The sequence below is a fragment of the Carassius gibelio genome, chromosome B16 (genome assembly GCF_023724105.1).
Source record: "Carassius gibelio isolate Cgi1373 ecotype wild population from Czech Republic chromosome B16, carGib1.2-hapl.c, whole genome shotgun sequence".
NCBI lineage: Eukaryota > Metazoa > Chordata > Actinopteri > Cypriniformes > Cyprinidae > Carassius > Carassius gibelio.
The window spans coordinates 23,010,656-23,035,171 of record NC_068411.1 but is presented as its reverse complement, the minus strand read 5'-3'; the positions used below and the strand labels follow the sequence as shown (position 1 = coordinate 23,035,171).

The following is a 24,516-nucleotide window of genomic DNA, read 5'->3' as shown; positions in this document are numbered from 1 at the left end:
GTAGTTTAAAAGCCTTATTGATGGATTGTTAATCACAAATGCACAGGTTTTCACTTCACAATGCTTAAACAGATAGACTGGAGGGGTGTGTTTTTTTTTTTTGTGGATTATTATGAGGTTTTTTAAGCTGTTTGGACTCTCATTCTGATGGCACCCATTCACTGCCATAAGCAATGTAAAAGGCTAAATTTCTCCAAACCTGTCCAGATGAAGAAACAAACTCCTCTACATCTTGTATGGCCTGAGAGTGAGTAAATTAACAGATGAAAGATAGATGTGGATAATACAAATTATACTGAAGCCATATCCAACTTTTTTTTTTTACAAGTTTGCATTTTAATCTTTGATAAGATATTCATGCAGTTGTTATGTCGGAGCATTGAAAGGGAGCTTGTCTCTTATCACCACGTAAATAAAAACAGTTCAGTAGTTCAAAATATTAAATTATACATAAACCATACACTGTTTAAGTACCAATCAGACTGTCAGATGTGCAGGGCTGGCTGCAGCTCCCATAGGAGCTCTTTGCTATCTGAGACTAAACAGTGTTAACTACCATATGAAGCTATTCATGTTGCCTGAGGGCCTTTTAACTGGTGTAAAGAAAAAACGGAATCTAAAAAGTTTTATTTACGCATTCTGCATCTAGAGCTAGAGCGGGCCAGACAGAATACAGCTACAGTATTTATCTGTTTACCTTTTTTACTATTTTCTCATGTCAACCTTCCTGAAGACTTTCAGCACTTGAATAAATGTGGTGTTTCCTCCACTACGATCAGGCTTTGAAATGGGTTTCTTAATACAGAGTGTTTTGCAATATACAGTATGTGCAGACTTATGTATGTAATATCTATCTCAACAGTGCTATGTCTCTTCATTGGGGTGTTTTCGTGCACATTGCATTGCAGCTTGCAGAAATCCTGCACCTGCATTTTCTTGTAGGGGATCAATATAGTATTCCTTTATTTTTATCTATGCTATTTATCTACTTCTTTTTATCCTGTCTAATCCCCAATTCTATGTATTCAGTTACAAGGAATATCTTCAAATGAATAGATATGACTTTTAAATTCAAAAGGTCATATAACAGTTTGGTTGAACTGAGACCTTACAAAAATCGATTACGTTTAAAGGACCAAGAACCACGTGTGCTGGAGGAAGATCATCTAGACCTTATTTCATAGGATTCAAGTTTCTCACATGCAGGCAAGAAAACATCCCATACTGTATGTGGAACAATTTCACAACGATTAACTAGCCAATCAAACTGGAACAAATCAACATTTCTGGCCTCTAAGAGATCGCCTCTCTGTGTTTGAAGTCCGTGTGAAACAACATTGGCAATGCATTTTACTTCAGAAATATGATATGTTGGAGTATTCAAATAGAAAAAAGCTGGGTGGGACTCGATTGGATCATAAAAAGTGCCAGAATGAAACCAGTTGGTTCAGACATAGAGTTGAAGAAAAATCTTTCCCATGTTCATATTAAGAAAGGCCAGTGTTCTTTTAAGCATTTTTAAATGATTTTGAAAGAAGTGTATCATTGCATTCATTTATTTGATACAAAAATACAGAAATAAAATCTTGAATATTATAAAATAGTATTACAATTTAAAATAAATGTTTTACTTACATTTTAAAACATAATTCATTCCTATAATAGCAAATGTATATTTTTAGCAGTCATTACTATTACAAATGTCTTAACTAAATTATTATTATTCTGAACCCCTTCTGTTTTTGAACCCCTTATGTTTTTGTGTTCAGATAAAGCCCCTCATTTTTCCCGTTTGGGGGATGTGGAGGTCAACGCTGGACAAAACGCCACTTTCCAGTGTGTGGCAGCTGGACGTCCCAATGAAGCAGAGAAGTTTCTGTTGGAGGTGAGTACACAGTAGATTTTTAGTTTTTAGTGAGAATAATCAGGTTTTGTCAAATTCAGTAATAATCAGCCAAAGTCTAAAGTTGTGACTTGCTGCTAGTCAACAAAATTATAGCACTGAACTGACTCAAAGCACCTGAATGTTAATGTTTAAAAAGTATATTTAAGGAACGCTTTTTTTTTTCAGATTGATTTGGTCTTAAAACTTCTTTTGACCTTAGATGACATCAGAAAGGCCATGTTTATAAAAGCAGAATTCCTTCCCTTAGTCATTTAGTTTTTATCCAAACTTTCACCAAAATCATTTTGGATAACTAGTTAACTGTCAGTCTTCAAAGCGAAGCCATATAGAGCTAAACTGCTTCACCCTTTGTTATATAGTAGTATTTTTCTGGGAGCATTGTTAGTCTGTAACATTGCGTTTGGAAGGAACATTTCCCACTGTTTTTCGGAGAGTTAAAGTTTCCGGCATCAAAGGTGGAATTAAATCAAATGAGTGATTATGTCACATCAAGGTCAAGGACAGATTCCTGCGGTTGCAAGCTGTCACAGCAACACTGCAATAATCAATGTCCTCAAACCCTCTGAAGTGTTCATTCCTCCACTAAACACAGCAAGAGATATAAGACTCTACAGCTTCGCTTCTGTTTAATATGGACGTTTTCTTACTTCTTCTGTTTTTAATCAAGGATATTGTGTGCTGTAAATATTAATTCATTAAGTCATTTTTATATTTGGCATCCGTGGACAATTAAAGGATAACGTTTGGTGATCTGAATATTTTACAGTGTATAATGGTCTTAATAATTGTATTCATTAATGATACATTAAATTGATCTTTGTCTAATATGTTGTTCTAATTATACAGTATTGTTCAAAATAATAGCAGTACAATGTGACTAACCAGAATAATCAAGGTTTTTAGTATATTTTTTATTGCTACGTGGCAAACAAGTTACCAGTAGGTTCAGTAGATTGTCAGAAAACAAACAAGACCCAGCATTCATGATATGCACGCTCTTAAGGCTGTGCAATTGGGCAATTAGTTGAAAGGGGTGTGTTCAAAAAAATAGCAGTGTCTACCTTTGACTGTACAAACTCAAAACTATTTTGTACAAACATTTTTTTTTTCTGGGATTTAGCAATCCTGTGAATCACTAAACTAATATTTAGTTGTATGACCACAGTTTTTTAAAACTGCTTGACATCTGTGTGGCATGGAGTCAACCAACTTGTGGCACCTCTCAGCTGTTATTCCACTCCATGATTCTTTAACAACATTCCACAATTCATTCACATTTCTTGGTTTTGCTTCAGAAACAGCATTTTTGATATCACCCCACAAGTTCTCAATTGGATTAAGGTCTGGAGATTGGGCTGGCCACTCCATAACATTAATTTTGTTGGTTTGGAACCAAGACTTTGCCCGTTTACTAGTGTGTTTTGGGTCATTGTCTTGTTGAAACAACCATTTCAAGGGCATGTCCTCTTCAGCATAGGGCAACATGACCTCTTCAAGTATTTTAACATATGCAAACTGATCCATGATCCCTGGTATGCGATAAATAGGCCCAACACCATAGTAGGAGAAACATGCCCATATCATGATGCTTGCACCTCCATGCTTCACTGTCTTCACTGTGTACTGTGGCTTGAATTCAGAGTTTGGGGGTCGTCTCACAAACTGCCTGTGGCCCTTGGACCCAAAAAGAACAATTTTACTCTCATCAGTCCACAAAATGTTCCTCCATTTCTCTTTAGGCCAGTTGATGTGTTCTTTGGCAAATTGTAACCTCTTCTGCACATGCCTTTTTTTTAACAGAGGGACTTTGCGGGGGATTCTTGAAAATAGATTAGCTTCACACAGACGTCTTCTAACTGTCACAGTACTTACAGGTAACTCCAGACTGTCTTTGATCATCCTGGAGGTGATCATTGGCTGAGCCTTTGCCATTCTGGTTATTCTTCTATCCATTTTGATGGTTGTCTTCCGTTTTCTTCCACGTCTCTCTGGTTTTGCTCTCCATTTTAAGGCATTGGAGATCATTTTAGCTGAACAGCCTATCATTTTTTGCACCTCTTTATAGGTTTTCCCCTCTCTAATCAACTTTTTAATCAAAGTACGCTGTTCTTCTGAACAATGTCTTGAACGACCCATTTTCCTCAGCTTTCAAATGCATGTTCAACAAGTGTTGGCTTCATCCTTAAATAGGGGCCACCTGATTCACACCTGTTTCTTCACAAAATTGATGACCTCAGTGATTGAATGCCACACTGCTATTTTTTTGAACACACCCCTTTCAACTAATTCAACTAATTGCCCAATTGCACAGCCTTAAGAGCGTGCATATCATGAATGCTGGGTCTCATTTGTTTTCTGAGAATCTACTGAACCTACTGGTAACTTGTTTGCCACGTAGCAATAAAAAAATATACGAAAAACCTTGATTATTCTGGTTAGTCACATTGTACTGCTATTATTTTGAACAATACTGTATATGAATCAAAGAAAATTTCCACAAAAATATCAAACAGCACAATTGTCTTCAACATTTATAAGAACTATATCTTAAACCCGAAATCAGCATAATTATATTTTAAAATATATGTAAAATTAATAGTTAAGTTAGTTTTATTTATTTTTGATTTAATAAATGCAGTTTTGGTGAGCATTAAGAGACGTCTTTCAAAAACATTCAAATCTTACAAACCTTTAAACTTTTGTAAAGTGGTAGTGCATAAATAATTACATTTTATATATTATATACAAGTGCATGGGTCAAATGCATCAGTAATGTGTAGCACGTTTAGTCCAAAACAGTTCTCTTATGTTTATCCTACATGTTTGCCTGTCTGGCAGTTCACTGAATGTGATTGCCAGGTTGAATAAAGACCGAGTGGCTCTCAAAGCCAGAAGATTGTACGTTTGGCTTTGTTTTATGCAAACCTCAAATTTGCAGCCATTGCCCACACATTTACCCCTGCATTCAGGTCTGGTTTGTGTGGTCTTGAACCACATTGAAAGCCTAAACACTTTAGCAGCCCTATAATAAACAAACACACATAGTTGTGTACCAGCCGCAGACCTCCAAGTGCTTTTTGTTAGTATGAGTGCACTCTCGGTGCTCATTTTGTGTCCTTGGTATTCAGAGAGGAGAAAGAGGGAATGCGTTGACATCTTGGATGGGTGCTATTCACACCACTGTCTCGCTTAAATTACCTGAGCCGCAGTGAAAGCTTGCTGTTATCAAGTGGGGTTTTGTGTGAAAGACATGTCTGGTGCCTCACAAAGCTCCACGTAGCAATTCCTGATACTCCGTGACGAGCGAGACTTTCAAGACTTATTCATTTTGGGCCCTTATACAGACAAATCATACTTTGGTGTCCAACATTTTATGGCTCTTTCGAAATAAACCAAAGATATTCACTATGATTTATCTGAATGGACTTGCATACTTGCACTTAAAGTAGTAAATTAAATGTTTATTTAGTCAGATTTTAAATGCAAACATTTCAATTCCGTATAATGAAAGTGATTACTGAGCAGTTATTGTAGAGTTATTTATATATTCATTCATATTTCAAATTATTTCAAATTAATTTTAGCTTATTTTGTATTTCATTTTGAGTAATTCTGGTATTCAACCTTATTTTATTTTATTTTATTTTATTAATCAAACATTTTGTCTGCTGTCAAGCTCCAAAAAATTATTACTAAATGAAATGTTAACTGAAAATGTTACAATAACCAGTTATATGAACTACTATTATGTTATTATATTTTTTTGCTTTTTGCAACTTGACATCCTGTCACTTATGATATATTTGTGTATATACATAATACATAAAAGTATACATAAATCGCATAATTGATAACTTCATCATCGAGAAGTAATATAATTGGTCAAATGCAGTTTAGTGTTGTTTTGGCTGAGCATTTTGTGTCCTGAGCTTAATTTCAAATGGCTCTATACCTTCAGAAGTTCTGTTGTCGCTACAACTAGCCTCCAGAAAAGTGCATTGCTCATTCAGTGTTTATTGAAGCACTTGGTAGCATGTGTTTGGTGACTAGGCTGTAGTATTTTCTTGTTTTTCTTATTTCTAGCGGCACAAGGGTGAAGTGTCTTCAGGTGGTTCTGTCAAGCACTTGGGCCGCAACCGCTTCTCAGTGTCCTTTCAACTGGAGGACGTCCAGAAGCCAGAGCAGGACCTCTACCGCTGCGTCACACAGTCCCCCAGAGGCTCCGGTGTCTCCAACTTTGGTGAACTCATTGTCAAAGGTGAAGAGCTTGTTTTTTTCCCCCTTCTTTTGTCCTTTCAGTCTTCGTTTAACTGCCTATAATGTGCACATCAGAAGATAATGAAATTCTGGCTAAATCCATGTCATTGTATCCTGTTTTCATTATAGCCTTGCATTCTCACATCTTATGCTCTTTTGTCCTGAAATTGCCAGTTTAGTAAGTAGGATGTACAGTAGGTGTGGACTGTTGTAGTAGCAGACAGTTGGCAGTTGGTATTTAGGAAAGCTTAAATGGGTACCCAAAAACGATTATTCTGAATTAATTTACTCAAACTTGCTGTAATTAATTACAAACCTCCATGCTGTAATTTATGTTTGTTCAGTACATGAATAATAATGAAAGAAAAAAAAAAATATATATATATATATATATATATTTTTTTTTTTTTTTTTTATATATAATATATAAAATATATTTTTTTTTTCCATATATATATAATTATTATTTTATTTTTTTGAGCTTGACAACCTGACCCAATTAAACCTCCCCACAAAACATATTTAACATTTATTAAAAAAAAATATATATATATAAAATATATATATATAAAACATTTTTTTATATATTCATTTCAACCATATAAGTTGACACCTGCCCATCAGCCTGGAGTGGCAGCTTTCTGTGTTCACCTGTAAACCCAGGTCAGACTGATATCCCCTAAGCAAAAGGAGAAGTCATGGGTGGAATAAGGATAGGGATGGATGGAGCTACGTGGGTTATTCAGCATCTGTCCTCAAGGCATACTGAGAGAGGTTATGAGACAGCACCATGCTAATCCTGTTGATAGATGTAGCAGCACGGATTACGGAGAGTTTAGAAATATAGCTTTGCTGGATTCCACAATGTGACCCAGAAGAACAGCATTATCAACCTTCAGGTTGTTTTCCTTAAATACAGTTGTAACAAACCAGAAATGGAAAATCACAGGTAATACCCTACAAATAGCTATTCAGTTATTTGTACTCTCTCACACTGTTTATTATTTAACCCTGAAGCCCCTATAGCAAGGCTGAGCACTTTGCTTTCTTCACATCCAAATCACAGAATAAAATAGTGGAGTCTTTACAAATTCTTCTTGATTCAGACATGACCCAAAAGTAGTTTGCTTTGTTTGTTTTTTTTACCAGTTGTGAATGTAGAATATGTGCATTATCACTTTTGTTTTGTTTAATTTAAATTTAACTAAAAACAGCTAATATTGAAGGCAGTCTACCAAAAAGATAGCTTTTAGGATGTTCTACTTATGTAAGCGTGTGGATAAGCACCACCTCCGCAGAAGAAGATAGAAATTAATGTATTTTTAGCTCCACCCACTAATTCACACATGTAGTTTTACGAGAGAGACTAATGTGCAGTTCTATGCAGAAACTAAACTATATAGATGGCTCTGAAGACAACAAGATGTTGTGCAGTGTCAAGTTGTGGAAAAACAGTATTTGCATTACCTTCCTTCTGTTTCTTTAAATAAACATACTGTATTCTTTAATAAGGATTCAGACGACATCAGTAAGAACTCAGCCTTTTGTTCACTTCATTTTACCACTGATTCATTTATAAGGCACAATTTGACACAGAATTTTCAAAAAGATTGTGAATGGGGGGGGTATTGAAAAACATATAAAATATCTTTGTTGTTTGGTTTGGTTGCAATCCAAATTTTTCTCTCTAAGCGAACACACCCTTGTTATATAGGTAGCAATACTTTCCCCAGCAGATAACCTTCTAATTTGCATGGATTTCTTGCTAAATCAATTGGATAAGAACACCTGCTAAATGCCTTAAATGTAACTATATTCAGGGGTAAAATCGTTAATGTTCTCTAGATCTTGTCTTCAAATTCAAAACTCATTTGACATGCAGTGTTTCTAGGGGAATGACTAATCAAATGTTCAGGAAAGTGCTCGATACAAAGCACTTGCTCTTGTAGCACTTGTCACACTGACTCATTACAACTTCATCATTATATTTTTACCAAAGCCGTAGGCATAATCCACTTGGGAACATCGCAATATGAAGCACAACTTATAATGAGACCCGCTTGCATCTGTGCCTCTGTGTTAGAGAGCTTTAAAGCCATTTCAGACTATAGCTGCATTCCCTTTGCAGCATGTTATTGGCATTGCTTCCTGATGGCTTTTACTTCGACAGTAGGTCCTATTTAAAATGCATTACTGCATCTCAGTTAAGCACGGCAGATTGGCCCCACCAGACGAGTCCATAAAGCTATAGGCCCACATGCTAGCACGGCAGCATTGACGCAATCTCATTACATTCACCTTAGTTTTCCCTTCCCTTCGCTCTGATCTTCTCCTTGTCTTTTCCAAACTGCCCTCCCACGCTTGCCCCCGCTAACGAGAGGCTAATCAGTCCTTTAATTAGCTTGATCAACTCATTTCACAACTCACTGTTTCTCAATGGGCCCATAGATTACACAGCAACAGGGCTAATGCAGAGGAGCCGGAGGGCTAATGAGAATTGTTCTGTCAGTCAGCAAGGTTCAGATCTGTTTTTCACAGTAACACTGAACTCTACTCTGCCGAAAGAAGCTTTCTCGGGGTGAAATTAATCATCTGCCCCAACCAATGCTGGATAGAGGGAGAATCGCAGAGACGGCCTGTTTTTATGTCTCTTCGCATATGAAAGCGGAGTCTAAGTTGACTTTATATTATTCTCAGAGCCTTTCTCTGACAGAAAAGATGAGCTTTATTATTCCCTGCCATCTCATATCCCTCTCAGAAGAGGCTTTCTCTGTCCCTAGCTGGATATTTGCCATCTGCAGCCGGCCCTGAGAGAGAAAGCTTGCAGACACAGCAGACCTGAAGATTAGTCATGGGAAAATCAGCGCAGATATCTTTGCACCCGTTGGACCCTTGCTTCCATCCTTCAGAAATCAATTACTTTCACTAATTGTTTGATAACTCAAGACCCTTTGAAGTTCCAGTCATGGTTTAAATAAATATGTAAAAAACGACATACCTTGCAAATCAAATGGGAGATTGTTGCCACTGTGTAGCTGCCCGCTGAGTACCTCAGGGGCCTTGATATAAAAAGCTCATGCTAAATAGCATGACCTTGTATCTGAGGTTCTTCCACAGTCTACAGACTTGCACATCTGTTGCTTTACTTATAGATCTCCCTCGAGGACTTGAAAGAACCAGCTATTGGCGATTTAATGTGCATGGCCAGATTGGTATTTTAACCCTTGTGTTTTTGAGTTGTACAGTTTGAACTGCAAATGTTCCTTCACCTCATGTCAGTAGTGTTTGTTCAAGATAAGCTTAAAAACTGCGTAAAAGAGACCGGACAGATTCAGGTTAGAGTAAATGAAAGGTTTTCACATATTTCTCCTGGGGGCTGCTTGAAAAGGGCTTAAGTATTTACATGTTTTCAAATAGATTTTTACCATCATCTCTTTTCTGTCCCCGTCACAGTTCCTCCATCTCCCATTGCTCCACCCCAGCTTTTGAGAGCGGGCTCCACGTATTTGATCATTCAACTAAACACCAACTCCATTCTGGGCGATGGCCCCATCATCCGTCGGGAGATTGAATATCGGGCCAGCCAGGCACCTTGGTCAGAGATCCTTGGAGTTAACATGGTTACCTATAAGCTCTGGCACCTGGATCCAGATACAGAGTACCATATCAGTGTGCTGCTCACCCGGCCGGGCGAGGGTGGGACGGGGCCACCAGGACCACCCCTCATCAGCAGAACTAAATGTGCAGGTGAGTGACCAGAGAATCTCACATGCATTATGAAGTCCATTGAAAATTCCTGTCATATTTTGATGTTGGATGAGAATTTTTTATTGAAAGTTTAGATTACTGAGTTTAGATTAAAAAAAAATGCACCATTAATGAACAGCATGCGAATTTGGTCAAGTCTTCAATGCTTGTTCATAAAATATACCTATTTCTGAAGAAGTGGATGATTAATTGGAACTTACATTTTCTGAACCGAAACTGCGGGCATCTCTCCTGTGGCGCCTTCTTGTGCCCGTCAAAACAAACAGCGAGGGGGCGGTAATGCATGGTTCTACCTGCAAATGAGAGTCTCCACCACATCCAGCTGTTTCAGTCCCGGAAAGGGTGTGATTAGGAAGATTGATCCTGCTTTTATCTGAGTGAAAACAAGAGTGAAAATGCAGGTTGAGGATTGGACCCAGACCTGGTCAACATAGTAATGGTCACCACTTTACATCACATCCTCTTCCAAAACACACATGCTATTACACAAACTACTGGCTGCCATTTTTAAATGACACATCACAATCATTCCCAGCTTGTTCCTGAGACCAGACACCTGCCATTCATCAGCAAACGAGACGAAAAGAGTGAAAAAGGGAGTGCGGCGAAGCATGACAACACAGGAGGCTTTAGAATGACATAGCAGGGAGAAAAAGACATCAGCAGATAAGACGAGAGAGTCAGAGCGAGAAAGATTCGTCTGTGAGTCACTTCCAGACACGTTTTTTTGTCTTAAACAGCTTTTGTCTCTAAAAGAAAGGCGGAGAAAATGAGGGGCAGACGTTCACGCTAAATATTTCCTACTGTTTCCATTTCCACTTCCACATTAAGTCTAGATTGGAATTCTTCTTTAAATGGAGTATTTGCATCATATTCCCAGCGGTGCCTCGCTGCACATGAATATTGGGGCTGTTTAAGCTGCTGTCATATTTGCCGAACTGTTGAAGATGTAATTTTGACTCAATAGAATCACATCAGTGGGATTGGAAGTAAAATGAGGTTTTCCGTACGCCGCTCGTGTTCAAATCTCCTGTGTATTCTTCTGCCGTCTACTGAATAGAAGTCGTAGATATAATTGAGTGCTAGGAGGAGTGTGCTAGTGGGAACGCCATGTTGTGTCAGAGGCTATGAAGTTTTGATTTGTTTGACAGCATTGCTCTCACACACGCATGAGCTGGTACGTTCGCAGTGCTGACTTATTAATCACGGTTGAAAGGGGGTTGGCGTTTACAGTCATGTGACTCGATATTCAGATTAGTCTCCAGAGAGCTCGGTCGCAAAAAAATATTAGGCTTAGCCACCGCTCCAGGACAAGATGTTTGTTTTTTAACATCGTCTTCAATAGTTTTTATTCAAAATGTAATCTTTTACTGAATTTGATGGATTTATGGTTCTCTACTAAAAGCTATCAAGGAAGGGACAATTTATTCTTCAGAGGTCCGGCCGTGGAGCTTTCAAGTATGCTTCACTTAAAGGGATAGTTCATCCATAATTGGACATTCTGTCATCATTTACTCACCCTCATGCCATTCCATACCTGAATTACTTGTTTTTCTTCTGTGGAACAGAAAAGAAGATATTTATTTCATTACATTTTCTCCCTGATTCTTTTGTTCGCTTTTTGGACAGAGAGAAGTGTCAGCTCATCTGTCTTCATCCAGCAGGTGAATCCACCTCCTCCATTTCAAAGGTGACTGTAATCATCTTCTCTGGCTCCGTATGAGCCACACAAAATGTCCTCCATCCGGGGATGCCATTACCTCCTGTGTACAGACCTCATGCTGACAATCTTCCCTGTTGATATCCCTTGTTAGTTTTTCTGTGTAGTTAGGCTCCCCTTATATGGTTTCTCTCTCCTAGCAGCTTATTTTTATTTTGTGTTTCACTGCAAGAACGGTAGATACTTCCTGGACCTTGGGTGACTTCTCCGCCAAAAAACTGGAAGAAAGTGAAATGAATGATGAGATGACTAGGTTGTTTCTGGCCGCAGCTGAAGATTGCATCCTGGTGCGAGGCTCTAGGTAGTGACCTACATAAAAATGATGAAAGCAGGCACAGTCCTGTGGGCACAGCCAGGGAACCGATGGACATTTCGCTGAACACAGCCAGGTGTGCTTGATGAGGCGTTGTTGTGATTAGGAGCAGGATGTGATGTGAAGGAATGTTCCTCAGAGGAGAGGGAGATTAGAAAGGGGAAATAGATGGAAGAATGGGACAAACATTGTACTTCTGCCACAGACTGGTTCACAGATGGACCTCCACCTGCTGCTGGGTCTCTTTAGGTGTTCATTGGAGTGAGTTATACTCCGGATTGTAATCACTTAAAGGTACAGTGGACCCAAGAAATGCAAAAAAAATATTTCACTCACCTTTGTGACATTCCAAACTTGTATGACTGTTTCTTTTGCCAAATGCTAAAGACAATTTTATTTTATCAATTGATTGAAAGTCAGTCTTTTATTAAATGGCCAAAAAGAGTTGCCACATTTTTCCTAAAACACCATCTTTTGTGTTCTGCAGAAGAAAGCCAAAAATGCATGTTTTCTCATTATTTACTCGTCCTTGTGAGATCCCAAACATGTTTGATTTTCTTTCTTGCATGAAATAAGGTGAAATACAGCGTGCTGCAATGAAACTTGATAATGTGGAGTGCTGCAAAAATCCCCAAAAGGGACAAAAGCACAATAAAAGCATTTTGTATTTTGCTGTATATGTTTTCTGAATGGAGTTTTGTGTGCGAACAGGCCGAAAGACAGCATCAAGTTTGAAATCTGTTATGGTTGAGTAAGGTAAAAATTTCAGTAAAAAATTTCAATCTGTTCCTCACACAAAACTATTGTATGACTTCAGAAAACCTTGAATATTCTGCATGAGGCGGGAATCCTTTTATGACATTTTTATGGTTTATAGTTCCTTCTGGAGCTTGACAACCATTTTTCACTATAAACATTATGTTTCACAAAATTGGGGACATTTTTTAATTGATCAAAAAGGACAGTAAAGACATTTCTAATGTTGCTAATTATTATTTCAAATAAATGCAGTTTGTGACTAGTGGGGCGGGACCGAGAGGCCTGGGAACGAGGAGTGAGGCCAGGTGTAGTGATTGGAGATGAGCTACACTTGCGACCCACCGCCGGTCTCGAGTCCCACGTAGGAGAAGGAAGGATATAAAACTGGAGCGACGACCGTTAAGGACGAGAGAGGACCAGGCCTGGGCCTTATTTTATGTTTTGGTTTTTATTTGCGCGCATCAGTCGTCCGTGAGGGGCTGATGCGCTGTTTTGTTTATTTTGGGATTATTAAAGTTTCATTTTGATTGTGCGCCGGTTCCCGCCTCCTTCCCGATGATTATTGAGTTTTTATTATTACACAGTTCTTTTTAACTTTCTGTATATCAAAATATCCTGAAAAAAGTAAATGTACAAAAATATGCAGCTCAATTGTTTTTAACATTGATAGTAGTTAGAATTATTTCTTGAGCACCAAATCAACATAATACATTGTTTTCTGAAGGATCATGTGACCCCTAAAGATTGAAAGAAGGGTTCCTGTAGCCAGCTTGTCATTACATTAATAAATGACTATCTAAAATGTATTAAAATAGAATAGTTATTTTAAATTATTATAATATTTCACAATATTGTACGACTGCACAAGTGATGCAAATCATTTATGCGTGAACTATCCCTTTAACAAATGTCTTTATTGAGAATAACATATAGCAGCTTATTCATTTCACAATTTTTATTCCCATAATTTAACATCAAATACGAATGCTGTTATGTACATTTGATTAAACCCACTCCCATCCATCTCAATATAAATGATTTTACCCCGAATATCACAGAATCATGTTTCTCATTCTTTTTCATTCTTGTTACAAGCCAACGAACAGAACTTCACGCCCATTAGTTCACTGTATAACCTTAGTTCTCTCAGGACTACCTCATGTATCAACATTATCTAGAGTAATAGGACAGAAACAGGTCTTGTTTTGGACTTCCAGCTGCCCGTGAGGAATTGACATGCTGCCCCAGGGTCCTGGCTGCTCTCTCTGGGTTCAGTCCCATCTTAGACGGGAGCCAAGGAGTGGGTGCTAGAAGGGCTGCTCTTGGCATCCAGACAAAGCCTTCGAACTAGGTTAAGGGAAGTAGGGTGACACAAAAGGCCCTTTTGAGCTCCTCAAAGAGCACAGTGTAGACTCTTAGATTGTTTTAAAGACGACACTAACCAACAGCATCGCATTAGTTTGCTTTTAACTAACAATCAATAGTTCCATTAAGACGATCATCACTCTGTTTTGGTGGCATTTCCTGTGGAGGCAAATGGGACCTTTTGACATTCAATGTGTATTTTAGGAGACGAACATCCCTCATTCGTGTCATTTTCAGGTCCACTAAGTGCTTCTGTTGATAAGAAATCCAATCGCGCTGGAAGTTAATCTAAATGTAAATCTACAAATGAAACGAAATGTAAATCTAAATCTAAACCTTAAGGAAATGTGTAGAGAGATGGGGCGAAAACTCTCTGATGTGTGAGATATTTCAGGATTAACGGAGCTTAATGTTACGAGTGCATTTCTGCAGGGGAAGTGCTGAATTAGTATTCTGCGATCCATGCACGTTCTCCTCAGAGGACTTCAAGACGAAATGCTTTTCCTCTAATTCACTGTCCTCGTGGTTTTGGTGCATTAGCTACCTCACCTTACCTTTAGTAGTAATCCTAATTCTTAAGAGCATGTCTTCCTGAGAGTCGGTTTGAGAGGAACAATAAAGACCTTGAGCCGTGACCTCATACTTTTAACAGGAAGTGCACACTTCACATCCCCTTTGTTGTACCTTCCCACTTGGGTCCATTAGTCATCAGGTCCCATTAAAAGAACAAAGAAATACAATACATTATGTGGAGATATATTTGACCAAAATGCATTGATTGTCTTAATAATGGACCGTGACAAATGTGCTCATTGATAGTATGGCTGGATGTCCTTGGTTCACCCTCCCTCGCTGTGAGAAAGACTAAGGTTGCTCTGTGCCCTACAGACAGTAGCTTCCTCTGTCTCTTTATATCACATATGCCAAAGGTGGTTGCTGAACTTTCTGCCCCCGGTAAATAAGAAAGTACGAACACAGATGTGAGTTATGCCAAAAATAGTTGGCCTAACGCAACGACCTTGCACTAACCGTAACTGGCAAGAGCTGAGTGTCCTTGAACGGGGCTCGTGGCCCCTGGACGAGGTGCAGGCAGATAACCGATATGCTTAGCGACACGGAGGTAGCAAATGGCGGGAGAGAGAGCACAACCTGCAGACTGTGGAATTAATTAACTTAATTTGGCATGAGTTGTGTCCTCATTAGCAGGTGGTGCGTCAACCTTTTTGACCGTGGTGGCACCTCCTACCTGTAGTGGGTGTGGTAGGCGAGAAGTCTGGTGACCTGGTGATGTCCACGTGCAGATTCCCTGCATTTTTGGCTTATGTTAACAAAATGTTTCACCGTTTTCTATTCCAATAGAGCCCATGCGGGCACTGCGTGGTCTTCGAGCTTTAGAGATCCAGTCCCGCCAGCTGACCTTGCAGTGGGAGACGCCGGCCTTCAACCTGACCCGCTGCCACACGTACTCAGTCTCCTTGTGTTACCGCTACACGACCGCAGGGGGTGGCGGTGGGCACAACACCACGGTGAGAGAATGCCTGGCTGTGGAGCACAACACTTCACGCTTCACCCTCAGAGATCTGCCTCCTTTTCACACCATCCAAATACGCTTGGCACTCGCCAACACAGAGGGCAAGAAGGAAGGGAAGGAGGTCATGTTTCAAACTGAGGAGGACAGTAAGTAGCAGAGCTTTCAATGAATATTAATATGTCTATGTCATTTGTTTTATTTCTACTGCTGTGGTGTCTGGGTTAGTGGTGGTGGTGTGGTGTCTAGCAAGTATAAATATATTACTTTTTAACAATATTTACAAATGGAAATTTCCCAAGTCCATTTACAGTAATGAGGCTTTAAAATGAATAAGTGATTCAAAAGATAATGATTGAAAGCCTATTTTGGAGTAAATAATCAAACATTTAACAGAAAGAAAGAATGGATAGATTGGTGGATGGATGATAAAAGATGAATGGATTATTGGATGAAAAAAAAAGATGGATGGATGGATGGAAAAAGAAAGAAAGGGAAAAGAGGTATTAACACATAAATACGTCTTTAAATTATTTTTCCATACATTTCTGCTATAACCTACTGAGAAGCTACTACTAAATATTGTAGAAACTTAATTTTCTGTAAAGTTCCTTTCAACGATTTGTATCATAAAAAGTGCTTTACAAATAAAATTGAATTAAATAATGAGTTGACAAAGTTGTCAAGTTGTTTCTATAGGGTTGAAGTATTCATTGAAGTTTTCATTCATTTATACTTCTGAATACACATTTTTCTCTTAAATCTGTTCAACATCACAATCATAAAGACCCAAATGGATTTGAAATTCATTTTAAATTATTTTCTCCAGGTAGCTGAGCATGAGGAGGTCAGGGAAGATTTTTTTATGTCGCTTTCTGTGCACTGTCAAGCTGGCTTGGGCTGTAAAAATTCTACCCAAAGGACAAAATAATTTACTGGGAAAAATTTGAAACACTAGAGTTTCACCTAGACAGGAAGTATGATGAAATAAGAGAGAAAAAGAGAGGGAGGAAAGGGAGTGCTCAATTATCAACACCCCTCTGAAGCTTCAATCAGCAATTCTTTTCTTTCATGGCCTGTCACAAGAAAAAGTGAAAGAGTCAGCGATTTTGACTCAATCTGAGTGAGCGTGTTATTTTTGCTACCAGCTATCTCTGCCTCACCAACTATCACCCTGCGCACACACGCTGTGCACATACCCATCGGCTAACGAGGATGGCTCAGTGACAGAGCACAAATGGCTGTAAAAACATCTGCTGATGTGTTACTGCTGCAGTGTGTAAGAGCTCAGGGCATCATCTGTCTCTCTAGCACCATTTCCACTTCCTCCGCATTCTTTCTGCTAGCGTTTATGTCTGTTAATGAACCCGTGTTAATATTAATCAGCCACAAAAAGCCGTGTCATCAGCTGCAAGTGTTGCCCTTTCTTTCTGTCGCACAGGCTTTGTATTTCCTGCTGAGAAGTCCAGCTTCGACCAGCATGAGTTTCCAGGCTGGTAAAGGCTGCTTTCATGCTGGTGTGGTTGATTGATCAGTGTACTTTTCCTGTTTATTTCCAAACCTAACTGATGAAGCTAATTAAGCAGAATGGCCTTTGTGGTGAATTCAAAAAGTAAAAAAGGTTTTTAACAAAACTCATTTTTCTTTCTTCTATGCATTTGAAAGCATGTAGGGCTGTCAAGCTCCAAAAAGACAAAACTCAAAAGCGGTCGGTATGACTCATGTACAATTATTCTGAAGCTATGTAATTTTTTTTGTGTGACAAAAAGACATGAAATTTATATTTTTATGAGTAGCTCTCAAATTTCATTCAAATATGCTGTGTGAGGAGGACAAAGGCCATTGGTTCTCAATTGTTTTGTAACCCATCGCAATACAGCAACATTTGAATATGCAGAAGAGCTAATTATATGTCAGAGCTACAGTAGAGTGCTGAGGTTTCTGTAAATAAAGACTGAAATAACACAAAGTTAACAGGGAACAAATCATGAGTCATTACCATATTTATGATATCATTTTGATGCATTTGGAGTTTTTTTTTTTCCCACCTTGATTATTTTTTGTTATTTATATGCAGTTATAGTATTAATTCATATTTAAATTTGCTTTTAGATTTTCAGTTTCATTTTAAATTTACTTAACATTTTAGTCATTTTAGTATATTTTTAATCACATCATAGCGGGATTCCCAGACCACCACATTCCATCAAATCTTGACAGCAGATCTCTTATAACATTTTCAAGTGACTAGTACTGAAGCACTTATATCAGTTATAATGGATGAATCTGTGTTCATAACATAAAAGGCCTGCTTAAGACATTCATAATGACAACAGCTGTAATGAGGATATTAGAGTTGACCTTTGGGGGACTTTAAGCGATTAACCCTCTCACTTTGAGTAAATGGTTGTGAAATTACCAGTCTGACAGTGTAGGATCTTTCCGTTTCTTCATTCGTGACCAGTGGCTTCTCTGGTTTCCCACAGTTCCCGGAGGCATTGCTCCTGAGTCTCTTACCTTCACTCCGCTGGAAGATATGATCTTCCTTAAGTGGGAGGAGCCGGTGGAACCCAACGGTCTCATCACACAGTATGAGGTATGTGTTTTCCTGCTCTTTACCGCACTCATATCCATTTCTCCCAAGCTGTCTGAATCCGCAGAGATTGGCTCTGACGAGTCAGCGTTTTTACCAGGTGAAATATCGATGATCCACAATCCTTGAAAGACAAAACTTCCCACTGTGTGTTAAAATTGGACTGCCAGTTTAAATTATTTATGAAAGTGCCGCTAACATATGATCCCACGCACGCGTGTGCACACAGAACTGACTGACAGTTTGCTGTATATGGAAGACCTTGGAATGCGAGTGTTTTTACCACCCCTGTATAATTTGGAGTTGCCGGAAGTGCTGAGTTGTTGTCGTTGTTCTTTCTCAACTCAAGTCAGTGACAGGAAGAAAGTATGCATGAAGTCTTGATTTGGACCTAGAACTATGTGTGCTGCCAGAGACACAAGAGCCACCAAGGCCAACCCTCCCTCTAATTGGTCCCTACAGCACCAGCCATCTGTTAGTAAATGACAGAAAGATGTCGCTATCTAAGTTCTATATGCTGTCTCCTACACTTTTTGCCAGTTTAGAATCTTGCTTTATTTGAATAGTTGCCACGATCTCATCATTGAACAGCCGCACTCATGAGCCCGGACGATTGACCTAGAGCTACCTGGGATTAATTGCTTTGCTGGAGGACACAATGATAATTGCTCAGTTCTCGAAGGGATTGAATCAGCAACTGCCCAGTCCAGAGCCTAAACCAGTACACCACACAATTTTATGAATGCGACTGCTGTAGAAGCTTCTGGAACACTTTTGAGATGATGTCAAGAAGTCATTACTGAGGTAGTGTCACATTCAACCCATGAAAGAATAATGTCCTGTCCTGTCTGTCATTTGTTCTGTCTACTGTTCTATCTGTCGTCTGTTTATCTGTAATTCTGTCAATCTGTCTGTCAGTCTATACAGTAGCTGTTGATACAAAATCTAAAAAAATATGAAAGTGTTACTTTGTCCCGCTATCACATGCAAGTGTGGTCATGGGTCATACAACTACAACATGAGTTTGAAAGTCATAATTTAATTATAATTTAATGTTTGCATGACTTGAGTTTTTCTATTTTTTTTTATTTATTTAGTTTACAAAGTGCTCTGTTGCACTACTTAACAAAGACAAACCAAATAATAATGTTATTAACTTCTGGGATCTATAAGTAATTTTTACGGTGTGGTTTTGTCTAGCAAAAAAATCTATTATCACTGTATAATTGTACTCTTGAGATTAGTAGATCAGAACTGCCGCAAATTGAAATCTTATGACTTTTTCCCAAAAAGAAGGATAGCTAACGGTCTAATAAAAGCCTTTAAACTCTTTCTTCATTCTTCCGTTCAGCGCACACAGATTCAGCATGCTCAATAGAAAGGTGGTGGGCCTCCCACGGCCAGCATCTGTCTCTCTGTTCCTCTGTTCCAGAACATTCTCACACCCTTTCTCTCTTCGGTCGCACTGCTTGCCCCAGTGTCACCTATCTCCTCGCCCATGATTCAGGCTCTCAGTCAGTCACTAAAAAGTTGTGAGAACGGTGCTTCTGTCACGCTCCAAAACACTCATCTCACCTCAGGAGGAAAAGTCGCTTTTGTTTGTGAATCCATCATTTGGCTCAGCCATGGCCCGAAACGAGATCGACGCTTTTTTGAATGCCACCTCTGTCCATCAGTCGCCTCCCCCGTTACCATTTGCTCTTACAGAGTTATCTCTCCTTGATAACATGCGTTTCTTTTTCTCCTCGGGCCATAGCTACCAAAGTCGCCTCAAGGATGTTTTCTAAAGGGGATTTAAAGGCTTGACCTGTAAAGTGGAGGCAAGGACAGATTTTCAGGCTCAAGCAGCCTGATCTTCTCAGACATACAGAGAGATGAAGCGAGAAAGAATAAGAGAGAGGCAGAGCCTGGAGAATTCGCTCTCGTCTCTCTCAGATTAGCACATTGTCCACTTTCCTCTGAGCACCATCGACAAAAGACTCACAGGGCACTGCGTTCCCCCTCAATCCTTCCCCCATCACTATCCTTAATGCCTCATATCTTAAAAGAGACCAGGTACAGGTGCAGCAAATGTCTTCTAAGTTCCAGAAGCACACTGCAGTAAACACGCTAATGCTAGGCCGCTAATGTTCTAAGGCTCTGCACGTTTGTGATCCCAAAGTATGTCAGGCTTGTGTCATCTATCTATCTGGAAATGAATCAAGACTACATGTGACCCGGAATCTTCAATTTAATTGGATTTTAAATTACTCTTAAAATTGCTTTATACATCATACATATATTCTGTAAACAAGAGGATGTTGAATAGCTTAGGTTTCCAACGGAAATTGTTTCAAAAGAAGCCAAAGCTTTTGTGTGATGACAGGCAACACGATGACAGGAGCAGAGATTGTGAGGGCTGTCATGTGATACCATCACGGAATTCTTTTCTGTAAAGATGATAGTCTAACATGCCCACTAGCTTCCCGCTGGTATTTATGAGTAGGCTCCCACTTAGCGTTTATACAGTAAATGTTTGATTTCATATATGAATCATTTTCAACCCACTCTGACTAGGGATGTCAGGGTTAGTAAACTTTTGTAAAGCATTGTTTGATCTGAGCTACCACACACTGAGTCATTGCATGTTTGCTTCCAGAACAACAGCGATTTAATGAAAATATGATTCATTTAAATGGTTTTAATATGTGCAATTACAGATCAGCTACCAGAGCATTGAATCATCCGACCCCGGGATCAACGTTCCAGGCCCGAGGCGCACCGTTTCCAAACTGAGGAACGAGACTTACCATATGTTCTCCAACCTGCATCCTGGCACCACCTACCTGATCTCTGTGCGGGCGCGCACCGCCAAAGGCTTCGGCCAAACAGCGCTCACGGAGATCACCACCAACATCTCTGGTAAGTGTGTGTAAGGTTGTTTTAGAGTGAGTCTGTGTGGTAAACAGAGCGCTTCCACTACCAATCTGTCCCAAAAGGGATTTTACTCGCCTAGGCTATGATTATTTATTTATTTTTTTTTAAATGTGCATACTGTATCTGCATCACAGGTACAAATGCATTAGTACAAACTGAGTTAATTTGATCACTTATGTTCTCCTCTCCTTGTCTGATGGGTCGACACTGACCTTTACATCTGTTCATTTGCTGTGAACAAGCAATAAATAACCTCAGACTCAGAGCAGGTGCTGTAATTTCATGGAAGGAGTTTTTATATGAAGAAATGTGAAAACACAGAAGTTGCTTTTGTTTTGCATTAAAGGACTTCAACTCGTTCTTCTCCGGTGATGCGAAATGTACGGGCATGTGTGTGAGTGTTTCCGTGCACCTTCAGATGTACCAGGTGAGATCTATAAACTGTTGATTGAACTGCCTCAGATCATTCGGGAGATGTCTGAGGTACAGAAATGCATTGCGTTGGCGGTTCAATAGTCAGGAACAAAGTGAAACAAAAACTGATTTCACAGAAAAGGAAAAATGCGGAACTCCAGAGTTTCCGGTTCATCATCCTGTGCTTCAGGTGCGCTATTGATCTCTGAAGCATGTGTGTGTAAACCCATATCACTGCGAAAGAGCCATTATGTATTCCCGAGTGGATCTGAGGAAGTGATGGTGAAACTGAATCACAGCAGATGCTCAGAACCCAACAGGCCCTTCAAGAACATTACACGTTTCCCCTCGCCTCAAAGAGAACTGACATCACTGTCATCCTCACCATTCCAAAACCAGCCCGCCTTACAAAACAGCACCATATGCTGCTGTCAACCAGATGCAGCTGATGCCAAATCAGGATTCATCAACACTGGACTGATGCGAAGCGATGTGCGTTAAATCCAGCGATTTCTCCAATGGCATGATGGAGAACTTCTGTTTTTTTGACGGCAGCGATGTGACGGAAACACAAAATCCAATAAGAGGATTTCGTGTGGTGGTAGGCAAGGCCCATTAATCTGCAAATATGTGGTTGTTTCGAGATCATAGGCTTTGGCCTGATAACCCTGTCTTCTTGGCCGATTAACAGTCGGGGACGTTTCGCCTTGTATCAGCTTCAGATCTACCAAAAGCATTGTTAATGGATTAAAAAGTTGATACGTTTTCTGTTTTGTTTTGGCGTCCACATTTCAGACACCTTTTTTTTCTCACTTAAATGATGCTGAAAATATCATTTGTGATGGAAATATACGTCTCTGTACATTATCTGCATTATTAGTAAATTTCTGGTTGAAGGATTTTTAATTAGTAATTGTATAGAAGTCGAACAGGGACTGAGCAGAGAGACCGAGAGATACATAACACCCTTATTTCTGTGCATTTCACTATGTAAACCTCTGAGAAAGTTGTTGCAGCATAGACCCTTTGGAGTTGTTACAGTATATTGATAGAGATACATATATGACCTGTTGTTTACTTGCTTGTCTGTGCATAATGTACAGAAAAAAGCCAGAAGGCTCTCTTATATCTCTCAGTTGCATCATATGTTGTGTTTTTATTTTCTCTGTAAGCACTCAAAGCCATCCAAGGCCTCACTTTTACTGAAGTCCACTCGAGTAGTTTAGTTTTGCCAAACCCCGCTTTTAATAGAATAATCATTGATTTTTGGCAGATTGTTTGCCTTTGCTCTTCAGCTTTAATTGACTGCTGATATTAAGGAAAGCGTTATTGCTCAACACTACCATCTCAGGGGAAGGATGCAGTCCAGACTCAGATCCTTCTAAATGAGTTTCCCCTCTGTTTGTCCCACGTGCACAGCTTTTAATTACACCCTGAGTTCAAGTCACACAGAGGGACGAGTTTGGAGAAGAAAGCAGAGTTCATGTGAAGTGTTGGTTGTTGTCATGAATTATGGCGGTCTTATTTCAGACAACAATGTAGGCGTTGTTCGTGAGGTTCGTCTAATTAAAATGTTTAGCTGGTTATAGTGGCTTTTAAAAATTAGCGTAAACTTCACTTTGCCTTACTTTGAAGTGACAAAGTCAATATACACAGTGGATTTGGATCCCAAATGGTTTCTTTTTAATTGCTGAGCTCTCATTCATTTTTTTTCCCTTGCCTATCACTGGGGATGTTTTAGAAAGTTTACTTTTGAGATGAGTGGGTTTTTATACATTTGAAAGTGACGAAAGTGAAAGTGACGTGACATTCAGCCAGGTATGGTGACCCATGCATTTAACCCACCCAAAGTGCACACACACAGAGCAGTGAACACACACATACTGTGAACACACACCCGGAGCAGTGGGTAGCCATTTATGCTGCAGGGCGGCTGGGGAATAGTTGGGGGTTCGATGCCTTGCTCAAGGGCACCTAAGTCGTGTTATTGCTGAGATTCGAACACACAACCCTAGGGTTAGGAGTCAAACTCTCTAACCACTAGGCCACGACTTCCCCCATTTTTAGGAAGATATTTAATATCTTTCTTTCTCTCTTTTTTTGAAGCACCTACATTTGATTATGGAGACATGCCGTCCCCTCTGAGTGAGACAGAAAGCACCATCACAGTCCTACTGCGTCCAGCACAAGGCCGAGGAGCTCCAGTCAGGTGAGAGTGCCAGTATTTTCAGAATAAATACAAGTTACCACTAAAAGTTAAAGGTCTGTTTTTCTGTCATGCTTAACACACACATTAGGTAGGCTATACTAGTGTGTATTTACCAGGGTTATTACAAATTTTTGTTTCTTGAAATAAAATTAAATCTAAAAAAAAATCTTAGGGAAAGATTTACTAACCGCTAACAAACCGTCTTTTGGCGTTAAAATGGTACTGTCACGATTTACTAAAAACATGTAGTAAAGAATGAGCTCTGAAAAGATTTATTTTGCACTTATTATTACCTTATTGAATATGCATTTGTAGGAGCTTCCCTGTCAAATGCATAGTTTATAGGAGGATAGTATTTAAATTAATCAAACACCACCATTTACTAGCATTTGCTCTTGTCAAATTGCTGGGATTTGTGCCAAAATCACCCAAAAAAGCATGTCTTAAAGCAGCCTGTATTTTGCACTGCTCTTGGTAGATTATGCTGGTCATTATGGAAATGATCTGTGTTCTTTAGTGTGTGCATTTTCAGTAAATCACACGCATAATTTTCCACTCCTGTGCTTTTATGGAATTGCGCTATAAACCTCATTTGCCCTGTTTAGTAATTCTGTCACTTACTTTTTAAAAACATTAAAAAAGTTCAAATAAAAATAAAACTTGAACTAAAATTAAAATGAAATAAAAAAATATATAATTGTTGTAATTATTTAATTACAACAAATATTAAGTAAAACTATAGTAAAACTATAGTTGTATCTCAGTGTA

At 39.1% G+C, this 24,516-nt stretch overlaps 1 protein-coding gene across 14 annotated transcripts in view; it reads left to right on the top strand.

Moving 5' to 3' along the window:
- The window catches only part of LOC127974396 (receptor-type tyrosine-protein phosphatase U), a 205,884-nt gene that overhangs the window by 127,100 nt on the left and 54,268 nt on the right, over window positions 1–24,516 (top strand). For all 14 annotated transcript variants that reach the window (XM_052577622.1, XM_052577616.1, XM_052577615.1 and 11 more), the window contains exons 5-11: window positions 1,770–1,885; window positions 5,990–6,164; window positions 9,617–9,910; window positions 15,448–15,765; window positions 18,103–18,212; window positions 20,909–21,110; window positions 23,646–23,748. In XM_052577622.1, coding sequence (XP_052433582.1) covers window positions 1,770–1,885; window positions 5,990–6,164; window positions 9,617–9,910; window positions 15,448–15,765; window positions 18,103–18,212; window positions 20,909–21,110; window positions 23,646–23,748 — 1,318 coding nt within the window. The remainder of the gene's footprint in view (window positions 1–1,769; window positions 1,886–5,989; window positions 6,165–9,616; window positions 9,911–15,447; window positions 15,766–18,102; window positions 18,213–20,908; window positions 21,111–23,645; window positions 23,749–24,516) is intronic.